At 38.6% G+C, this 20,618-nt stretch overlaps 1 protein-coding gene across 2 annotated transcripts in view; it reads left to right on the top strand.

Annotated features, from left to right (window-relative positions):
• Window positions 1-20,618, top strand: part of LOC306856405 (sarcoplasmic/endoplasmic reticulum calcium ATPase 2) — a 53,993-nt gene that overhangs the window by 6,784 nt on the left and 26,591 nt on the right. For both annotated transcript variants that reach the window (XM_079395680.1, XM_079395679.1), the window contains exons 4-6: window positions 846-950; window positions 7,810-7,948; window positions 20,190-20,270. In XM_079395680.1, coding sequence (XP_079251806.1) covers window positions 846-950; window positions 7,810-7,948; window positions 20,190-20,270 — 325 coding nt within the window. The remainder of the gene's footprint in view (window positions 1-845; window positions 951-7,809; window positions 7,949-20,189; window positions 20,271-20,618) is intronic.

The following is a 20,618-nucleotide window of genomic DNA, read 5'->3' as shown; positions in this document are numbered from 1 at the left end:
TGGTTTAACTGAACCGTTTTAATCGAACAGAACTCAAGCTTGTCCTAGAGTACCCTCTGTAAGATAAAACAGGACATTACAGAAACAATATTCCAGAGACTGCATAGGGAATACTAAGCTTTTTGCCTCCCTAGAATATGTGGGTTGGTGTTAAAAGACTCACTTTGGTTTTATGCACTGACTGCACACTGTACGGTTCAGTATGATTCACTTTTGGGGGGTTTTCCACTGGGTACAGTACCTGGTACTTTTTTCAGTACCAGCTCGGTTGAGATTCCGAACCGAGCCATACTGAGCCATGCCGAGCCGTACGACGCAGTGGAAAAGCGCCATTAGATTTTGCCATTACATTCTTGAATTGACCAGTGAGACATCTTGTGTGGCCCAGGTATGCCCTTAGAGTCTAGTAGATTGATGAAAGCTGGTCTATCTTAATTTGGATCATATTACATAGTGCTTCAGCATTCATTGGGCCTTGTCTGGACAGTGTCAGCATGCCTGTAAATTCACATAGCTGGCTCGTTAAGTACTTTGTCTCAGTTATACTGCCTAGAAGTGGCATGCATGAAATATAGTCGTGCTTGTGAAGTTTCTGACGACAGTCTGTTTTGACACATGGCATAAAGCCACAACTCCTGCCAAGCCTCATGATATAGAGAGACATGCTTGAGGTAAAAACATGACGCACTAAACGGTTTATATGGGGTCTTCCCTGGAAGACTCGTTGTTTTTCAGTCATTTGGTAATGTGTGGGTATTTGGCGAACTTCCTCAGAGGAATGAAAGAAATATAAATGTGAATGAAATCCTGATTTTAAAAATGATTTTTTTAATTTTTTTTTTTAGGTCCTGGCCTGGTTTGAAGAGGGAGAGGAGACCATTACAGCATTTGTGGAGCCTTTTGTAATATTACTTATTCTTATAGCCAACGCCATTGTAGGTGTCTGGCAGGTAAGTTCGGACCACTTTTTCTTGAGCTTTGCTTTATTTTCAGAAAAAGTATAAAATGAACACTGAGTGCAAATACAGTGATAACTGTAAGGTTACTAAGTCTGCACAGGTCAAAGGAGTGTTTTGATATTGACAGATAGTCTCATTTAAACTGCTTTGAGTCTGCTAAGGACAAGTAATTGGACAAGTAATGTCCCATTTAATCGTTAAATCCTGGTTTTTGCATATTGACGTGCTCTGCCAGATGTTTATGAACAATATTTGTTGCATGAGAGATGACCATAAATTACCATTCAAAGTGTGGGGTCAGCAAGTTTAAATGATCAAAAGTGTTAAAATGGAAAAAAGTGTCAGTAAAGGTATATATAAAAAAAAATGTTACAAAAGACTTCTATTTCAAATAAATAATTTTTTAAAACTTTCTATTCATCAGAGAGTACTGGAAAAAAATCACAGTTTCCAACTTTTGTCATTGACTATAATAAGAAAGTTTCTTGAGCACTATATAGTCAGCTTTGCCATCATAAAAATGTATTTCATAATAAATATATTAAAATGGAAAACTGATTTTAAATTGTAATATTATTTCACAATATTACAGTTTTTACTTAAATAAATGCAGCCTTGGTACATGTATAATTGGATAGCATTTGTTGTTATAGTCTATAAAATGGGATTTAAAGCTTTACCGTCTTCCAAACCTGGGATTTTTCACTTGATAGAGCTCACATGTGTCCGGGCTTTCGAGTTTGTTTTAGACACTTTTATATTGTGAATGTAGATTTTCTTGTACAGTGTAGTTAGCCTTATTATGAAAATGAAAACATGTGGCCATTTTATCCCTGCCCTTTTCTAAAGATAGCCCTGCTGTCCCAGTGGAATCCAGCGTAGAGCCAAGACCCTATTTTCTTCAGCACCTCTCAGCGGCCCTGAAACTCATGTCCCAGATTTTTCTCATTTTATTTTAGTCACCATTCATTACCCAGACTGCCCCGAGAATCCTCAGCTTTGTCTCCCCTCCTAGTAGTTTTCTAGTTTTTCAAATGATCTCCTCAAAGGGAACAGCAGCAACACAGTGTTGAATGCCTTCGACTGGAGTTTTACAGATGATATTAGTGTATATAAATGGAAAGAACTCTTTAAAGAGTCCAAAAAAGAGGCTTTAGACTAGAGCCTTATAGTCCATGTCTGGTAGCTTTTAGGTCATCTATATACGATAGTGTATTCTTATATTTTAACAGATAGATGCAGTTTAATCATTAATTTAATGCATTTAGTTCTTTTTTTTTTATGAAAATGTACCAATTTTTTTTCAGTACACTACTGCTCAAAAGTTTGGGTTTAGTAATATTTTTTTAGTAAGTTTTCTTTTTTTCCAAGAAATTAATACTTTTATTTAGCAAGGGTTCATTAAATTGATCAAAAGTGACAGTAAGCACATTTCTGAGTTTACAAAAGATAATAAGTGTTTTCAAATAAGTGTTGTTTTGAAGTTTGAGTTTTCACAATAGTAAGCATCAAAATGGTTTTCAACATTAATAGTAAATGTTTCAACACTGATAAATGTTTCTTGGACTCCATTCTGAAGGGTCATGTGACAATGAAGACTGGAGTAATGGTTGCAAAAATGTTTGCTTTGCCCATCGCAGGAATAAATTACATTTTGAAATAACTGCAAAACAGTTATTTTAAATACAGATATTTTGCAAAATTTCTGGGGATTTGTTTCCCTGTATTTTTGATCAAATAAATACATTATTAATGAGCAATAATAATCTCCCTACCGTTCCAATGGTAGGTTTTAAACAAAAGGCACAATTTGTCTAATATTTCCTGATCTAGCTTTTAGTGGGAAATGTTCACAAGGAAAGTAAAACTAGGCTCATCATTTTAGCTGTTTACTGAGTTGTTGTTCATACAGTTTTGCCTCACAGATGGCCTACAAGTGTTCCCCTTACAGTTCTTTGGTGGATTGTTTCCCTAATGGCAGGTGTGATGTGAGATGCCAGAGAACATATTATCCACTGGTCTCTATGGCCACTTTTTCAATCAGAGAGGAGAGCAGCATTTGCTAGCCCAGGGCAAACTTCATTTCAGAGAGCACCAGTCCATGCACGTGCTCTGGTAGATTTACGGGCCCATTAAACATCTGCAGCAAAGAACTGAGTCTGATTCGAAGCACTACCATTCAAAAGTTTGTGGGCAGCAAGTTTAAAAAAAAATTAAATTAATACTTGTACTCAAGTTGGTAAAAAAGATGGTAGATCTAAGATGGCGCCGCAGATGGCAGCTACTGTGCTTTGCTCTTCAGTGTTTGTTCTGTTTTTGTTTGTTTTTCCTGTTTTTTTTGTTTTTTTTTTTGTTTCTCAAATACAATCAGTTTTATCAGGGATGACCTGCTGAACATTCGGCAGAACACACCACAAACTCTTTTACTGGATTTTGACTATTCGAACGTTTTGCTGGACATTGTAGTTGGCGGAGCCGTAGCTCTAGTCAAATGCTTCAGGACGCGCAGACAGAGAAAGTGAGCCGGCGCGCTTCTGAAGCTTCATCAGCGCAGATTTAGAACGGCGTTGCCTAGCATTCATCTGGCTAATCTCTGTTTTCTACCCAACAAAATGGACGAACTCCTTCTGCTCTCCCTGACAAACGAGGATTTTTCAAACTCTGCAGCTCTGTGTTTCACGGAAACCTGGCTGAATGGCAACATACCGAACCGCGTGCTACATCTGGCTAACTTCCAGCTGGTCAGAGCAGATCGCGACGCGGAATCAACAGGGAAATTGCGCGGCGGCGTGACATGCTTTTACATCAATGAGAGGTGGTGTACAGATGTAACTGTGTTAAAGAAGATGTGCTGTTCAGATCTAGAAACGCTCTTCATTAACTGCAAGGCGTTCTGTTCGCCGCGGGAGATTTGTTCGTTCTTTCTCGTGAGTGTCTACATTCCTCCGCAAGCGCACGTGAGCTCAGCTTTACAGAAACTCGCTGATCAGATCATAGACCCAGAACAACAACACCCAGACTCTGTTTTAATAATTCTCGGGGACTTTAATAAAGCAAATCTCTCCCGCGAACTGCCAAAATACAGACAGCACATCACATGTGCCACCAGAGAGAGTAATATATTGGATCACTGTTACGCAGCGATAAAGGACGCATATCACTCTGTCCCACGAGCAGCTTTAGGACTCTCTGATCACTGTTTGGTTCATCTCATACCAACCTACAGGCAGAAAGTTAAATCTGCAAAACCTGTATTAAGAACTGTTAAAAGATGGACTAATGAAACAGAGCGGGACTTACAAGCCTGTTTCTCTCTCACTGATTGGACTGTTTTTGAAGCTGCTGCCACCGATCTGGACGAGCTCACAGAGACTGTAACATATCAGTTTCTGTGAAGATATGTGCATTCCTACCAGGACTCAACCTACAACAACGACAAACCATGGTTCACGGCAAAACTCAGACAGCTCCGTCAGGCCAAAGAAGATGCTTACAGAAAGGGGGATAAAGTCTTGTATAAACAGGCCAAATACACACTGGAAAAGGAGATCAGAGTGGCAAAGAGGAATTATTCTGACAAGCTAAGGAACAAATTCTCTTCCAGTGATTCTGCTTCAGTGTGGAAAAGTATGAAAGATATCACCAGTTACAAGACACCATCCCCCAGCACTTTGGAGAATCAACAACTGGCAGATGACCTGAATGAGTTCTACTGCAGATTTGAAAAAATACCCCACACCCATCCTGAACACCTCTCCACACAACCATGCACACCTCCAGCAACCCCCCTCTCCCCCACACCTACAATTCAGATCAGAGAAGATGACGTGCGCCAGGTCTTCAGAAAGAACAAAAGAAGGAAAGCACCAGGCCCAGACGGTGTGTCATCAGCCTGCCTAAAAATCTGTGCTGATCAGCTGGCCCCCATATTCACACAGATCTTCAACAGATTACTGGACTTAATGACTACAGACCTGTGGCTCTAACGTCTGTAGCCATGAAATAATTTGAAAGACTGATATTGGCTTATCTGAAGGCTTCCACTGGACCCTTACTGGACCCCCTGTAGTTTGCCTACAGAGCTAACAGGTCTGTGGATGATGCAGTCAACATGGGACTGCACTTCATCCTGCAGCATCTGGACAGACCAGGGACTTATGTGAGGATTCTGTTCGTAGACTTCAGCTCTGCTTTTAACACCATCCTTCAGAATAAACTGACACAGCTCTCCATCCCCACCTCCCTCTGCCAGTGGATCACCAGCTTCCTGACAGACAGGCAGCAGTTAGTGAGGCTGGGAAAATTCTCATCCAGCACCCGCACCATCAGCACTGGAGCTCCTCAGGGCTGCGTACTCTCCCCACTGCTCTTCTCCCTCTACACGAATGATTGCACATCTAAAGACCCCTCTGTCAAGCTCCTGAAGTTTGCAGGTGACGCCACACTGATCGGCCTCATTCAGGACGGTGACGAGTCTGCTTACAGACAGGAGGTTAAGGAGCTGTCTGTCTGGTGCAGTCTTAACAACCTGGAGCTTAACACGCTCAAAACTGTGGAGATGATGGTGGACTTCAGGAGAAACATTGAGTCCATTGTGAAAAAGGCCCAGCAGAGGTTGTACTTCCTTCGCTAGCTGAGGAATTTCAACCTGCCACAGAACTTGCTGAAACAGTTCTACTCCGCCACTTCTGTCACTATAACAAATTCCTCATATGTGTAAACATACCTGGCCAATAAAGCTCATTCTGATTCTGAACAAGGATGCATTAAATGGTTCAGTAGTGACAGGAAAATGTAAAAAAAAAAAATATTTTAAAGGGATAGTTCACCCAAAAATGAAATTTTGTAATTTGTCGTAAGATCTTTGTTCAACTTCGGAACACAAATCAAGATATTTTTTATATAATCCGAGAGCTCTCTGACCCTCCCATAGACCGCAAGGTTACTACCACGATCAAGGTCCAGAAACGTAGCAAGGACATCATTAAAATAGTCCATGTGACATCAGGTGTTCAACCATAATTTTACGATATTTCGTGGAGAGAGTATCATGACACATGCGGAAGCGAGCGCATGCATCGTGATACTCTCTCTACAATGGCGGCGCACCACTGCAGACTTGATGAGGAGCATAAAGGTCTCTGCACACTGAGTCCGAAATTTTCGCATGCGTTTTTTCGCATGCGCAATCTTAAAAATTCGTCACGCACAGAGACCTTGCACACTGAGTCCGATGCGTTTTAATTAATCCGTTGCGAAAAAATTCGCAAAACTATACAAAATGTCTTCAAGCAGTGAGGATGATTTTGTTGTCCTCTCTTTTTAAAAAAAGGAAATATTAGGTCCATCGAATCCTTAGATTGCGCAGAGAGGAAGGAGAGTTCCACCTCCTTATCAAAGAGCTGCGGGGTTTTCCCTGAGAGATTCAAAGTTTATTTCAGGATGTCAGTGCCTCAGTTTGATACTTTGCTAGCGATACTGAATCCACATATTAAAAAGAAGACCACCAATTTCGGAGGCAGTGTGCAAACGTGATTGACAAAACGTGAGGTCGTATTTATTTTTCAACGTGCGAAAATTTCGGACAAAAAATTCGGAGTCAGTGTGCAATGGCCTTAAGAATTGTTGAATAAAGTTGTAATTTGTTTTCTTTGCACACAAAAAGAATTCTCGTAGCTTCGTAAAATTACGGTTGAACCACTGATGTCTTTAAATAAACCACTTTAAATGCTGTTTTTTTTTTTTCTAAGAATTGTGGAAAAAGATTGCAAATAAATCCTACTAACCCCTCACTTTTGAACGATACAGTTCATTGTTCATTTTTGTCAATTATTTTTAGCACTGTAAACAAAATATTCTTCTTTAGTGGTTTATTTCCTTGCCACATGGACTTAGAGTACTTATTATATGAATGAAATGCATTTCATGAATTATTTAACTGATTTTAATGTGTTTTGGCAATGGTTTTAATCTAAATCTTAATTTTGGCAGAGCACATTCTGTTGGAAAGACTCCATGCTTGAAAGGAGTATGTTGAGGCAGCGCACTCTGCTTCTTTATTGATGTCTGAATCAAAAGTGTTCTTATAGAGTTAGATTGTCCTTTCTCCTTTCAGTTCTGCTCATTTTAACTGTGAAATGAGAATCACGACGCCTCATGGGCCAAATCGTGTGACTCTATCTGCCTTTCCACGCTCTCTGCTTTATTTCTCATCATTAGCATGATGCACAGGAGTCATTTCTGTATACTTATTAGCTATCTGAATTTTATCTCTGATGCTCATCACTGTGGTTAGAATGATTTGAGTGTCATATACCTTACTGGGTGCCTGACTTGAAACTCAGCAATTAGTAATGTCAGTATTTTTTGTAAAAGTTGCTTATTAGTTTTCTATTGAGAAACGATACTGATCTGCCTTTTGTGGCGTGTGTATTTATAGCTTATTGCCTTAAATGTCTTGGTGACTACAACCCTTCCCGCTTTATTTTTGCGGGTCTGGACTTTGAAACTGATTTTATGCTCAAGAAACATTTCTTATGTGTTGTAAACAGTTGAGCTGCTTATTTTTTGTTGAAACCATAAATATTTTTCAGGATTGTTTGATTCAAAAGAACAGCATTTATTTGAAATAGACATAAGTTACAGAAGATTTCTGTCACTTTTGCTAATTTTAATGTGTCTTTGCTGAGTAAAAATATTTTACATTATTATTTATATATTTTTCTCTGAATGTTTCTGTGGACCCCCTTTACCCTAGTTTGAAAACCCCTGTTATTAACGCTTTCTTATGCCTACTAGGATGTCCCAGAAATATGAAAATGTCTAATTTCCATTCACGTTGTGCTTGCAGGAGAGAAATGCAGAAAATGCCATTGAGGCCCTCAAGGAGTATGAGCCCGAGATGGGCAAGGTCTATCGCCAGGACAGGAAGACTGTACAGAGGATCAAAGCCAGGGACATCGTACCCGGGGACATTGTGGAAGTTGCTGGTAAGAATTTCAACTAAGTGACTATTTTCAATGTTAAATTCAGCCTAGGTGAACGGTGAAGTCTTAGCAGCAGCGGTGACTAAATGGCAACAGGTGTAAAGCAGCCAGTGCGATTATCCATATGGTACGGCCGCTGTGTGAACAGGTTGGTTTCCCAGTGGTTTAGGCTTACAGTGACACTCTCTCTGAACCTTTGTGTGCGATCACACGGTTGCCTCTGGAGAGGTCGTGTTTCATGGGTTTTCCAGTAAAGACTTCATAGAGAGTACCAATTAGAGCTCTGCTGGCACTTCAAGAAAACACACTGAATTAACTAATTGCTTTGTCATTTCAAAGTTCTTTTTCAACTAATTTCCACAAATTAATTATTGCTTGAGAAATAAGAGCTAATGTTGCGTTTTTGTTTCCTTTTCTTTTTTCTTTTTCTATGTGACTTGTGGTATTTGAATTTCACAGTTTTCTGTTACCAACGTATTTCCTATTAAAACAGGAAGTTGAGGAGGTACATATTAGACTTAGAAATAAGTTTCTTATTCTCACCAAGTCTGTGCTTTTTTTATACAAAATACAGTAAAAACTAATATTTTTAAATATTAAAATGTAAAATCTGTTTTATGTTTTAAAATGCATTATCTGTGATGACAAAGCTGAATTTTCAGCAGCCATTACTCCAGTCTTCAGTGTCACATGATCCTTCAGAAATCATTCTAATATGCTGATTTGCTGCTTAAAAACAGTTCTTATTATACCATGATACATTTCAGGATTCTTTAAATAGAATGTTTTTGAAATATTTTGTAACATGGTAAATGTCTGTCCTTCACTTTTCATGCATCAATTTAATGCATCCTTGCTGAATAAAAGTATTAGCCTAATTTCTTTTTAAAAAGTATCACTGAAAAAACTTAAATTGTTTAAAAGTATTTTTGAAAATACTTTCAATATCAAAAAACATTTGCAACCATTATTTGTTTGGAAAAATAAATCTAATATGAGGTTATTTGCCACTATTTCTAGTCAAAGGTAGGAGGGGTTTATGATTTGGGGGTGGGGACAATCTCATTTCAGAGTTTTTTTTTTTATTTTATTTTTTTATTTTTTTAGTGAAGTGACATTCAGCCAAGTATGGTGACCCATACTCGGAATTCGTGCTCTGCATTTAACCCATCCAACGTGCACACACACACACACACACCGTGAACATTACACCCGGAGCAGTGGGCAGCCATTTTATGCTGCAGCGCCCGGGGAGCAGTTGGGGGTTCGGTGCCTTGCTCAAGGGCACCTCAGTCGTGGTATTGAGGGTGGAGAGAGTGCTGTACATTCACTCCCCCCACCTACAATTCCTGCCGGCCCGAGACTCGAACCCGCATTTTATTATTATTATTATTATTAGGCAATAGTTTGTATAATGCAAGATGAGTCATCAATATTTTTTATCTATTGTCCTGGAAGAGGACGACTGTAAAAGTAATGTACTTTGTAATTTAGTTAACCTTTTATAGTTAGCATTCCCACGTGAATTTATCAGAATAGGGATTATCAGGAGTGCCCCTTGCTCTCTATATTGCGTCATGTACCCTTTGCTCTCTAGAATAGATCACTAGGCGCTTCCTTATTGCTTCACTCAGTGTTTCACACATTGTGCGGCTGTTAAGCCTCTTTCAGCGAGTGTTTAAATAGCAGTTCACCGTGACTAAACTAACCAAAACACTCCTTCATAAGTGCCCTTAAGAGAGTTTAATTTTTGTTTCCGGGCCAGCACACTCCGTTTACACTGCGCATGTGTAACCTTCATATTACCACGTGTGTCTGTACTGGTCTTGTTGAGGTGTGTGCTCAAAAGCTTCAGGTGGAGTTAAATAGCTGCTTAGTCACGATGAGGTGAAACTGGTATTGTTACATGGTGCAGCAGAGCCCCCATCAGCAGGATGGTGATTGGAGGCGCGAATGTTCTCGTGGCTCTGACTAATACCTGCGGTAATGCAACCAGGTGAATGTGTACCTGTTACATAACCTGTGAGTGGTGCCTAAACGGATGGGTCATGCAAAATTAAACACTCCACAGTACTTCTGCGTGGGTGGTGAAGTTGCTAAGGATACATCTAAGGGATGAGATTATGGGATATGAATAGGATGCTTTTGCAGAAGCTGGGCTCCAGATGACGACAAAAAAATATATATATTATATTAATATTATATTATGGAGCCAAATGAACGTTTCCCTTACTGTTGATTCAACCTTACAATTGGACTTCATATTAAATATGTTAATATTGGTTAAATGACCAATAATAATAAAAAAATGAAAATATAGCAAAATGAATGTATTTGTTATTTGTTATGTGTTATGTATGTGTTAACTGTTTAATCTGTTTGAGTATGTATTATAGTAACGGTTCCTGGTTGATTTTGAATTGGACAACCAAGAAATACGTTACGAATGGAGTAAAGCTCTGAGTGATTCATTGAGCATTTCTAATTCAAACTGCTAATTCACAAGCAAACTTTAGGATTACATTTTTTTTTTTTTTTTTTTTTGACATTTTTAACTGGCTTTTCAAACAAAAAAATAAGTTCATGAAACTTGCACCATTTTGTTTGCTGCTGCAGTCAGAGATGGGGAGAGAGAACTGCATTCCTTTTTCTCCTGGTGAAGGGGAGAGAGAGGTCATAAAGGGGTCTGGTTCTCTAAAACTCCTGTATAGGAGGGATAAAGCTGGGTAAATGGATTTGGGTGTACCCTTTGTGCATGGAGGCAAACAGTGTAGTGGATAGACGGTGGTGAAGGAAACGAGGGAGGTGAATGCAGGGGGGAAAGAGAGTCTCGTGAGTGGAATGTTAAGTGTCCGTCTAGAGGCAGCAGCTTCGCCGTCGAGTGACACTAGAGCTCACAGCTGATTTGAAATGAATTTTCAGCATCCATGTGCATCCTCCAGCCTCTGCTCAGAGGTCACCGAACTGTCCTTCAGCAGATGGTGCAGTGATGTTTGAAAAGCGATGATCTTCTGTTCCCTCGTGAGGTCTGCATGACGTATGTTTAATCAAACCCGTAGGGCTTGGAATGTGACGCAACCGCATGATGCAGGGAGAAAAAAAATGTTTACGTGCACTTCAATTTCAGTCAAGCTAAGGCAATAATTTGTCCTTCTAAAATGTAATGTAAGTGCTTTAGGCTGACTTGTTTTATCTTGTTTTTATTTTTTTGGAATTAATTTATTCAGTAAGGAGCCATTAAATAATGTAACAAAGTAATATATTGTTAAAAAAATATCATATTGTCGCTGTTTTTTTAATTGAATAAATGTCATACTGACCAAAGTTTTATATAGCAGTGTAACTGTATGTACATTTGCTGAGTTGCGTTGCTTATACTGTCAATCATATTTAAGATTATGTATTTGAACATACTTCTAACTTTCAATTATTAAACATCAACATTGTTTGTGCTAGAGGCATAAGTTACACCTTAAATCCTCCAACAATCGGAGAACAATAACGGCTGATCTAAATCCTAGCATAGCAGCACTGAAGCCCCACCCCTTGGTCCCGTTACCCTGTCAACATCTGCGTCATCTTGCTAAATAGGTGTAGTAGAGGTAGGAATAGATTGCTTGTACATTTATATCTTTGCAGGTTATTTATTTTTTTTTGGCCTACCTCGGCTTTTAAGAAGGTGAGTCATAAACTCAGATCCATGTAGCTGCTTTTGTTTCACTTTACTCTCATGGAAGAATGACCTTGCAGGTCTTTGCTGGAGATGGTCTCATAATCTCCACATTGTTATCGGCGTCTTTTGTGCATCTGCTGGCTGATAGCATGTAAAATGATGCCATCATGCTGCCTCAAATTCCAAACATCTGATCTGTTGTGCCTGTGAGGCGTATCCTGCCATCTGCAGACCAGCAGCGATAATTGACCATTTATTTGTGCGCATATCCTCTTTCAAAATGCAGTAAAAGCTCTTTGTTTCAGAGCTTTGTTGCTAATGCTGAACTGAAAGGATTTTTAAAAGTCTTAAAGTCGTCATCCATTTTGCCTTTTTTAGCACTTCTGTTTTGAGAACATGTTGTGGTCTTCATAGGGAGCTCCAGAAATTGGTAGTTTCAGGAAATTGAATAAATGTACGAATCGGAATGCTAATGGATTCCTGTTATCTTTCTTTAGGCACTGCAAAACACTGAGATATTTTTGACTTGGTCCAATTAAAATATTTATAGAAATGGTTAAAATATAATTATTATATAATATATATAAATTACTTAGTGTTGCATAAGATATTAAAACTTATTTTCATAAATTGTATCTTAAATCCGGATTGCCAAGTTTGTTTTTTCTTTTCACTGTGTGGCTTAAAGGTATGACACTGCATCATTTATATTTGACCAGTGATTTTTTATTTATTTATTTATTTTGGAAAACAGACAGTTTATGAATACTGCTGTATGGTGATTATCGATTTAACATTGTGTGTAATGCTAATGCATAACGGTGACTGTGAAATATGTATTTTAAATATATTTTAGTATGTATTTTGATATTTGGGTTACTTTTTGGACTACTTTAATTGGCCATTGTGCTAGTTTTGGGCTACTTTTGATGGGCAATGGGCTGGTTTTGTTACTCAGATCTGTCTTGAATATACGTGTATTTTGTTTTACGGCACTGGCAGATTTTCTTGTTTTTAACTTAATACTTAAACAAGTGGACAAAATCTAGCAGTGCAGTAAGACAAAATATGTGTGAAAGCTACAATCTTTGAAACGGGCTTTATCTTATGCAGTGTTGCTTCTCAAGAAAATTGATCTTATTTCAAGAATTTTAGAAGTTTAACCTGGAAAATTAGGATTTTTTTGCAGTGTAAACACCTCTTTGGGGAACTATTGTAGGCTTGTAAACTGATGATAGATCAGAAAATATGTCACTACTTCTCTTACATTACAAATGAGATATTCTGTCTTGAAACTTGAAAGTGCTTTTGAGCTAAAATGTATGAAGTCTAATTTTACCATGACTGCACATTAACATTTGATGATCTCAATCGCTGAATCAGTCACATTTAGGTGTTGCTTGACTTTCTCTCAGTCACTCTTCTCTTAATCGAGGCCTCACCTTGAGGGACATCAGTGTAGTGAGACATTAAGGAGATCAATCGCAAGAGGATGCTGGGTAGGGCTGTGCAATTAATCTAAATCGAATCGTGATTTGAGACGTTGCGATTTTCTAATCGCAAAGCCTGTGATGTGGACGTGATATTACTCTGTTTCAGAGCATATGCATGACTGCCAGCCTTTGAGTGGCAGTTTTACTAGCCAATAGAATGAGCGCACCTCTGTTCTCCCCGATCAGCACTGCTCTAGCCAACTGCGTAAGCGCCCACCATTTAAAAAGGGTCAAATCGAAAGTTAGGCAAATTAAAAATTAATAAAAACGTATGTAACTACAGCTTCGAAATAACAGACAACGAACAAAAAAGGTAATTTGCAAGAGCTGCGTCACAACGCATATCAAGAGCTCCCTTATCGGTTCTGCTTTCAGTACTGGAGAATAAAAGATAAATTTTTAGATGTTTTTATTAGTAGGCTACATGAACGTTATCCTACACATTTTATCTCTCCAACAGATTAATTTGAAATATTTATAATTTATAATGCATGTTTTGCTATTTCACAAGACCGCACACACAACCCGTGTCTCACGGTGCTCTTTTATACTCGCACCTGGATCTGCTCCGCAAGTCCGCGAGGCCTGACGCACGCGCGCAACCGGTGTCAACTCGCGCCTGGCTCCGCATTTAAAACGAATGTAAATTAAGTCTAACTGCTTGCCAATTTCATTTAGATGAAATGAAACATTCAGCACATTTCCCACTTCTTAAAATCCCAAATACTTAAAAATGAATAAATCAGCCCGTGTAACATGTAATACTTTAATAATTGACTAAAGAAATACAGTTCTTTTTATTTATAAAAAAATAAACACATCTTTCCTGTGAAATTCAGTAATTCTGTAAAAGTAGGAATACCATTTATAATCTTCCCTGCAGAAAAAAGTGTTTGTGAACCTCTCCCAAAACACAATAGAATTTTTAATGGATTTAAGGGTTGTAATGGGAATTTTACTGGTTTTAATGTAAACTATAATGGTGTCTACTGGTGTCTATAATGATGTCTATCTATTTGATGCAGTCTATTGGTGGGATGTAATCTAGCAGTTGGCAACCAATAGAACAACAGTAATTCCTATTGGAATAATGCCCAAAACAAAAAGGAATTTTTTTATGGAAACTATAAGAATTTCTGTGATGGTTTCTATTGTTTGTTTGTTTTCAGCAGGGTAACGATACTCCTACTGTGCTGCACATTGATTAATATTGAGCTGAAGCTTGACTTTACAAATTTATAATCGCAGATCAAATCGCAATATCTGTCAAAAAAATCGCAATTAGATATTTTCCCCAAATCGCACAGCCCTAATGCTGGGGGATGGGGACGTGTAGACCAAGTCCCTGTTTGACCCAAAGGAATACAGTACAGCACAATGCTGATGCAAGCCACTTGAGGAATTGAGGAAACTTTAAAAAGGGGTAATGGAAAGCAGTAGAAACATTATCCAACTGCCTTTGCCACTGCAGTGTGAATGCCGATCACGTCTGGGAGAAAGTGACAAGCAGCCAGTGTAGACTAGCTTTTGTGATTTTTATATTCATTGTATTACTTCCTGTCCACAAATTAACGCCGTCTTCCTCCTAGCGACACACTTTTTGCAATGCTCCAGCTTCTAAATTTACTGCGCCGCTCTGCTAATTAACCAAGATTGTTTCTTTTGCTATGGTTACAGCTCTGACTCATGGGAATTGTCCTTAGAAGTACTAAATCGAGGTTGCCCCGCAATCGCTCAGGTGGGATGTTTCATTTTGCATAAAACTCTGCGACATGATCTCACTGCAGGCCTGTAGCCTAAACGACGACCCCGTCCCAGTGGAGAACGAGCAAGAGAGTGAATGAAGGACAGAGACAGGATGTGCAGTTAAGAGTTGGCCAGATTTGACGAAATAATCAGTGAGCCAGATGGCTGCTTTTTTTTTTTTCTTTTTTTTTTTTATGTTTGAAGGGGAGGTGTTCTGCTCTTTGTCCTCTCTTGCTGTCCACCCGTTCGGTCCCATCATCGGCTACAGTAGGAACAGGCTTTTGGAGGACAAGTTGTCTGCATGACAGGCAGCATATCCGGCCCTGTGTGTTTACGTGATCGGGTCTTCGCTGCACTTGCGCCCTCTCAGTGTCAGTTCCCTTGAGAAGAGCCCCAAGGGAGCTCCAGCAAAGTAAGACTGCTGGGAGGGAGCGTTCTTTACGCAAACCAGCCAAAGGCAAACCGGTACAATGCGAGGAGCTGTTAATGCTTCTTTTGAAGAAGGGATTAGACCTTCCTAAATTTTGCTTACTAACGTGTTAGCGGTCAAGATGTTCCTTACGTTTTCCCAAGAAAATATGAGCTAATGTCAACCAGTGATGCATGCTTGCTTAATGTAATCGGTCATTTCTAGAATGAACATTTCCTGATTATTTACTCACCCCCATGTTACCCAAGATGTTCATGTCTTTCTTTCTTCAGTCAAAAAGAAATTAAGGTTTTTGAGGAAAACATTCCAGCATTTTCCTCCATATAGTGGACTTCAATGGGTTGAAGGCCCAAATCGCAGTTTCAGTGCAGCTTCAAAGGGCTGTACACGGTCCCAGCTGAGGAATAAGTGTCTTATCTAGCAAAACGATCGGTCATTTTCAAAGAAAAATACAAACTTTTATACTTTTTAAACCACAAATGCTTGTCTTGCACTAGCTCGACCGATTATGTAATCATGCACATGTGACGTAGGCGGAAGTACCGAGCTAGTATTTACAAAGCGAACGTGCAAAGAAAGTCAAACGCCCTTTATTTTGATGTTGAAGTTGGTGGAGAAAATGAGATGGAGTTTTTCGCAATTACCTACCTTTTTAAACCTAGTTACACAGATGAAGAACCAACCACGTGACTTTTCTAAAGTGAAGATGCGCCTGCTCATCACAGAGCTAGATAAGATAAGACCCTTATTGCTCGGCTGGGATAGTGTAGCTACGCTGAAACTGCAATTTGGACCTTCAACATGTGGGCCACCATTGAAGTCCACTATATAAAGAAAAAACCTGACATTTCTTGACATGGGGGCATGGCCGTAGCCAGACTTTGAAAATTAGTGAGGTCCGGGGGGGATATAAAACCTATAATAACTATATAGATTATATAACTGCTGTAATAACCCCCTTATTATAGAATTGTGCTAGAATAACCCCTATAAATACAATTCATTATATACACTATTAACACTTTAAAACAGACAAAAATTTAGATGTTTGTGAAAGATGCTTTCTCTGTTTTGGAGGGATGATCATTTTTTGTTAATACTTTTCTATAGTTATGTGGTGAATAATTTTATCAGTTTATTATTCATGCAACAATACATATTGCCATTATAGTTATATTTATAACCATTGCTATACAGCTGATAACTTTTTCTAGTGCTCTTATGAATGTTTATAGCATGATTTGTGAAAATTTAACAACTATACTGAATGACTTAGCATAGACTTCTTAGTGTTTGCGTATTTCATTTCATTCTGTAACCTACTTGTTCTACAGATCTTTGCACTAGTGTTAAATGCTACCGTTTTGTCAGCGTTGATAACGTTTCCGACAGATATCATGATATTTTTTTGCGTTTCCCTTACCGTTTCCTGTCAGCAATGACCTGTCCATGGGCTTTTTTGATTACTAGCAGTTTAAGTGCCGGCGATGCAGTGTTGCCAGATATTGCTATTAAGATAAAGAAAAGCCGATAAATAAAAGTAAACCGAAATTATTTCAAATCTTTTGCAAATAAGATGAGATATAGATATCACTGACCCTAAACTGCAACTTCCTACTTTAACTTCCTAAAGTGTCAAATTAAGTGGAAAAGACAAGTAAAAAAATGCTTATAGTTGCTGGATCTGCGCTCACGCCCTCACTCGCAAGCCTCGTTCACTCAGCCAGCGTCTCACAGCGATAATTTTTATACTACGGACGCTAAACACTCTTGCAAACTGTCTGAACTGAATTATACACGCAGACATTTATATGAGGAGTTAAACACCAAATTAGTTATTCAGAGAACAAATTTTATTTTTGAACATGAAAAATTTACCAAGGTCCGGACCTCTGTGACCTCATAGCTGGCTATGGGCCTGCATGGGGGTGAGTAAATTTATAAGGAAAATTCTTTCTGGAAGTGAACTACTCCTTTAAATTGAATTAAATTTAATTCAATTAGATTTTAATTGATTAACTGATGCAAGGCACTATTTTTAGTTTTTTTGTTTAGCGTGTGTGTTGTGGTTATTTATTTTTTATTAATATTAATAAACCTGGGATATAAGGTTTTGTTTAGTGGATAACATGTCCTTTGTAAGAGGGACCTGAGCTATATCTAATGACCAGAGTATAATTGAGAAATGGGATTGGCTCCTTTGACTTTACCACCTAGATACCACCCATAAATCCCTAGCAACCACAAAGCAATTGCTAAAAACTACTACTTTTACTTTTAAGTCTACTTAAGTCATATACTGTAATTTATTTGACTGTTTCACAGCACAGGCTCTTTCTGTTTGTACGGCTTGATCATCCAAAGGTGAATATCTTGTGGAGTTAAGACCACATGGTTTACCAGTGAATAACTTTCACGTGGAATTGCTGCAACTGGTATCACAACCTAAATGAGGCCCAATGCTGTTTCTCAGGAAGAGGATGTAGCTGAAGCGTTTCTTTAAGTCACTGAGGAGAGTTTGACAGTTTGTTCCCAACCCCCCATTAGCAGCAAATACGACACAACCACTTGCTCTGTTAGCTTTTTAACTTCCTTAATTTGAGTAAAAGTGACCTTGATTTTTGTGTTTTGGGTTGGCACTTATCTCTCTGAGCACCATTAGATGAAATCATCAGGGGATCGAGAATAAAACTCTAAGCTTTATGGCATAGCTGGCCTTTGAAGATGTTTTTGAGCATTCTTTTAATTAAAAGGCCTGAGGCTTGTGCAATTTTTAACTTTTTAACTCTTGCCATTAACCGGTGTTATAAAAATAATATTAAACGCTCAATTATTTTTCTACGATCTATTCTTACAAGACTTCCTCTCCTTGTCTACCTAAAAGTAGGTTACCCTGTTACATGACCTTTTTCTAACTTGAGCTGTATATCAGGATTATGTTCCACATTCTTTAGTTTAGTTTAGGATCATAGTTTTTATTTTTAATACCTAGAGCCCTCTTAGAGCAGCACTGAGTGCACTTCACCATCTAAGTGTGTGGTGAATAAATCTGATTAAGCATGTTCAGTGGTAATACATGTAATATATTGCACAAAATGTAATATGTCAACTATATGTAGTTTGTAAGTATCTCTACATTCTATGCACTAAGTCTCATCTCAAACAAAATCTGCTTGCGTTGAGTGTTAGCTTGACCGTGCACCATAGTTCATATCAAAATAGCTTTTCCATTTTAGGACCTGTGTCGGTTGTTGTTCTGATACCACCCGTCATGTCTTCCACTCCATTAAAAGGGGCATAGAGGCCTATCAGTGCACTTGCATGTTGGTGAAAACTTAGTCCAGAAAAGGCAAAGCATCCAGGACATTATCCTCAGGTTATTTGAAGTTCTTTCCACCTAGAACATCCTGTGAAAAGATTCTTCGTCATTGCCTGGCCTTTCATAAACTCGATTTACACGTCAAGCAGCAGATTCAAACGGACACCATCTCAAATGACTAATAAACGTCAAGTGTTTTAGCGAGCTCGAGTATCCGTCGCCTTACTCATTAAGAGATTTGTTTGGAAAAGATTAAGATATTTACATTTGCTCTTTTCCTAGTAGCAATTACTAAACCCCCCTGAAAAAGTGAAAAGTTCTTGTTTGACTTGGACGTGGACAAAAATAGACTCCGCTTCAAAGCTTGTGATGCTGTTCATTAACCTCTTCAGTGTAGGTCCTGTCCAGAAAAATGTTGTTGGAAGCTTTTCTAGAGTATAGGTGCCAAGTGCTGGTGATTTTACAGATTCACAACAGTATCTGTAGATGCTGAGATGGTCCTACTGTGTGACTTAAAAAGGCCTGGATGAGATGAAGCATTGCCATAATTCTTGTGATATTTTGTTTTGTAAAACTTGCTTAAGAACTTAGGAAGTGCGTCTTAAAAGGTTTCTGAAATTTAAACTCAACCACCCTATGATAACATGGTTTGTACTGTTTTCTTTTTAGAGGAGTGGTGTATTTTTGTCACAATGATTTTCCCGTGGACCATGCCCCTTTTCTTCTGTCATATATAACAGCATGTGTTTATAGGCAGCTGTCCCTTTAAGACCGAATGCACGGATCCAATATAATGATACACATGCTATTTCTTTCTAACTTGTTTTCGTTCACTGAAGATGAGTGACTGCGTTATCGAGAATGATTGTTGAGACGTCCATTTTCACATAATTCTGTATGTATGCGTCTGTTCAAACACAAGGAAATGCGAATGAAGAATGAACTCGGTGTTCGCGCGCGCTTAAAAATCTGTGCGCGGGCACCATGTCCGGCAGCTGTGGCCACAGAAATCAGCGCACGGACAGTGAAATAAGTTCTATTCGCCTTGTCTTGCACTGGAATGGCTTAAAATCACTCAAATGTGTAAATTGGCAAGATAAAACGCATACAAATGATAAACGTTCACTCTATGATGGTTCATTTTTGCAATTAGTCTGTTAATCACATGCGAACCGAACCTTGAGGTCTGGTCCGTACGGACCACGGATCAACTGCGATCAGTTTCACAACTACTGTGTAATGTTGGAGGTTGAATCGAATCGTTACACGTAACGTACACCACTACTATGATTACACTTAAGTTTGTGCTATATTATACTCACCTTTTAATAATTAGTGTGTGACTAACGTCTCCTCCAGTATAAATTACCAGACTGTAAATTAATCGAGTGACGTCACTGAAAAGCTGCAGCCGTGGCGGGGATGATTTTTGGTGTGGCGGGCCGCCACGGCAGAATGAATGTACCGGAAACACTGTGTTCTTATAAATTTGGAATGGCACGACGGTGTTATTTTGGTTGGCCTTGTACACTTCAAGCACTGGGTTTATCTCCATTTAACAGCATGTTTTTGTTTCCTTTTAGTGGGTGACAAAGTTCCTGCTGACATTCGCTTGACTTCAATCAAGTCAACGACCCTGAGGGTGGACCAGTCCATTCTAACAGGTGAGAACAATGGTATTACGAATCCAAGTTGACTTTTGAAGGTGACACAGGTGAACATACTAATGGTTTTATCAGCAACAGGATATGATATCACACTCTGGAGATTCTGTTTTTAATAAATAATGAATCCCATGTAGCATGAAATAAATTCAAAATGTTTAAGTCCTACAAATTCTGAATTCAAAATGTTTAATCTACTTCACTGTTCTCTAGCAGTCTATTTGTGACTTTGAAATTTGTATTGAAATAGTCTTAGTAGTCTTAGTTTGTACTGCGCTGAGAGGTTAATATGATGTTATGGTCAAATATGTTTTCGTAATGCGAATATCTGTCTAGAGTTCTCTAAAC

The sequence above is a fragment of the Barbus barbus genome (assembly GCF_936440315.1).
Source record: "Barbus barbus genome assembly, chromosome: 36".
Taxonomy (NCBI): Eukaryota; Metazoa; Chordata; class Actinopteri; order Cypriniformes; family Cyprinidae; genus Barbus; species Barbus barbus.
The sequence above is the reverse complement of the archived record's forward strand: the minus strand, read 5'-3'. Positions and strand labels throughout refer to the sequence as shown.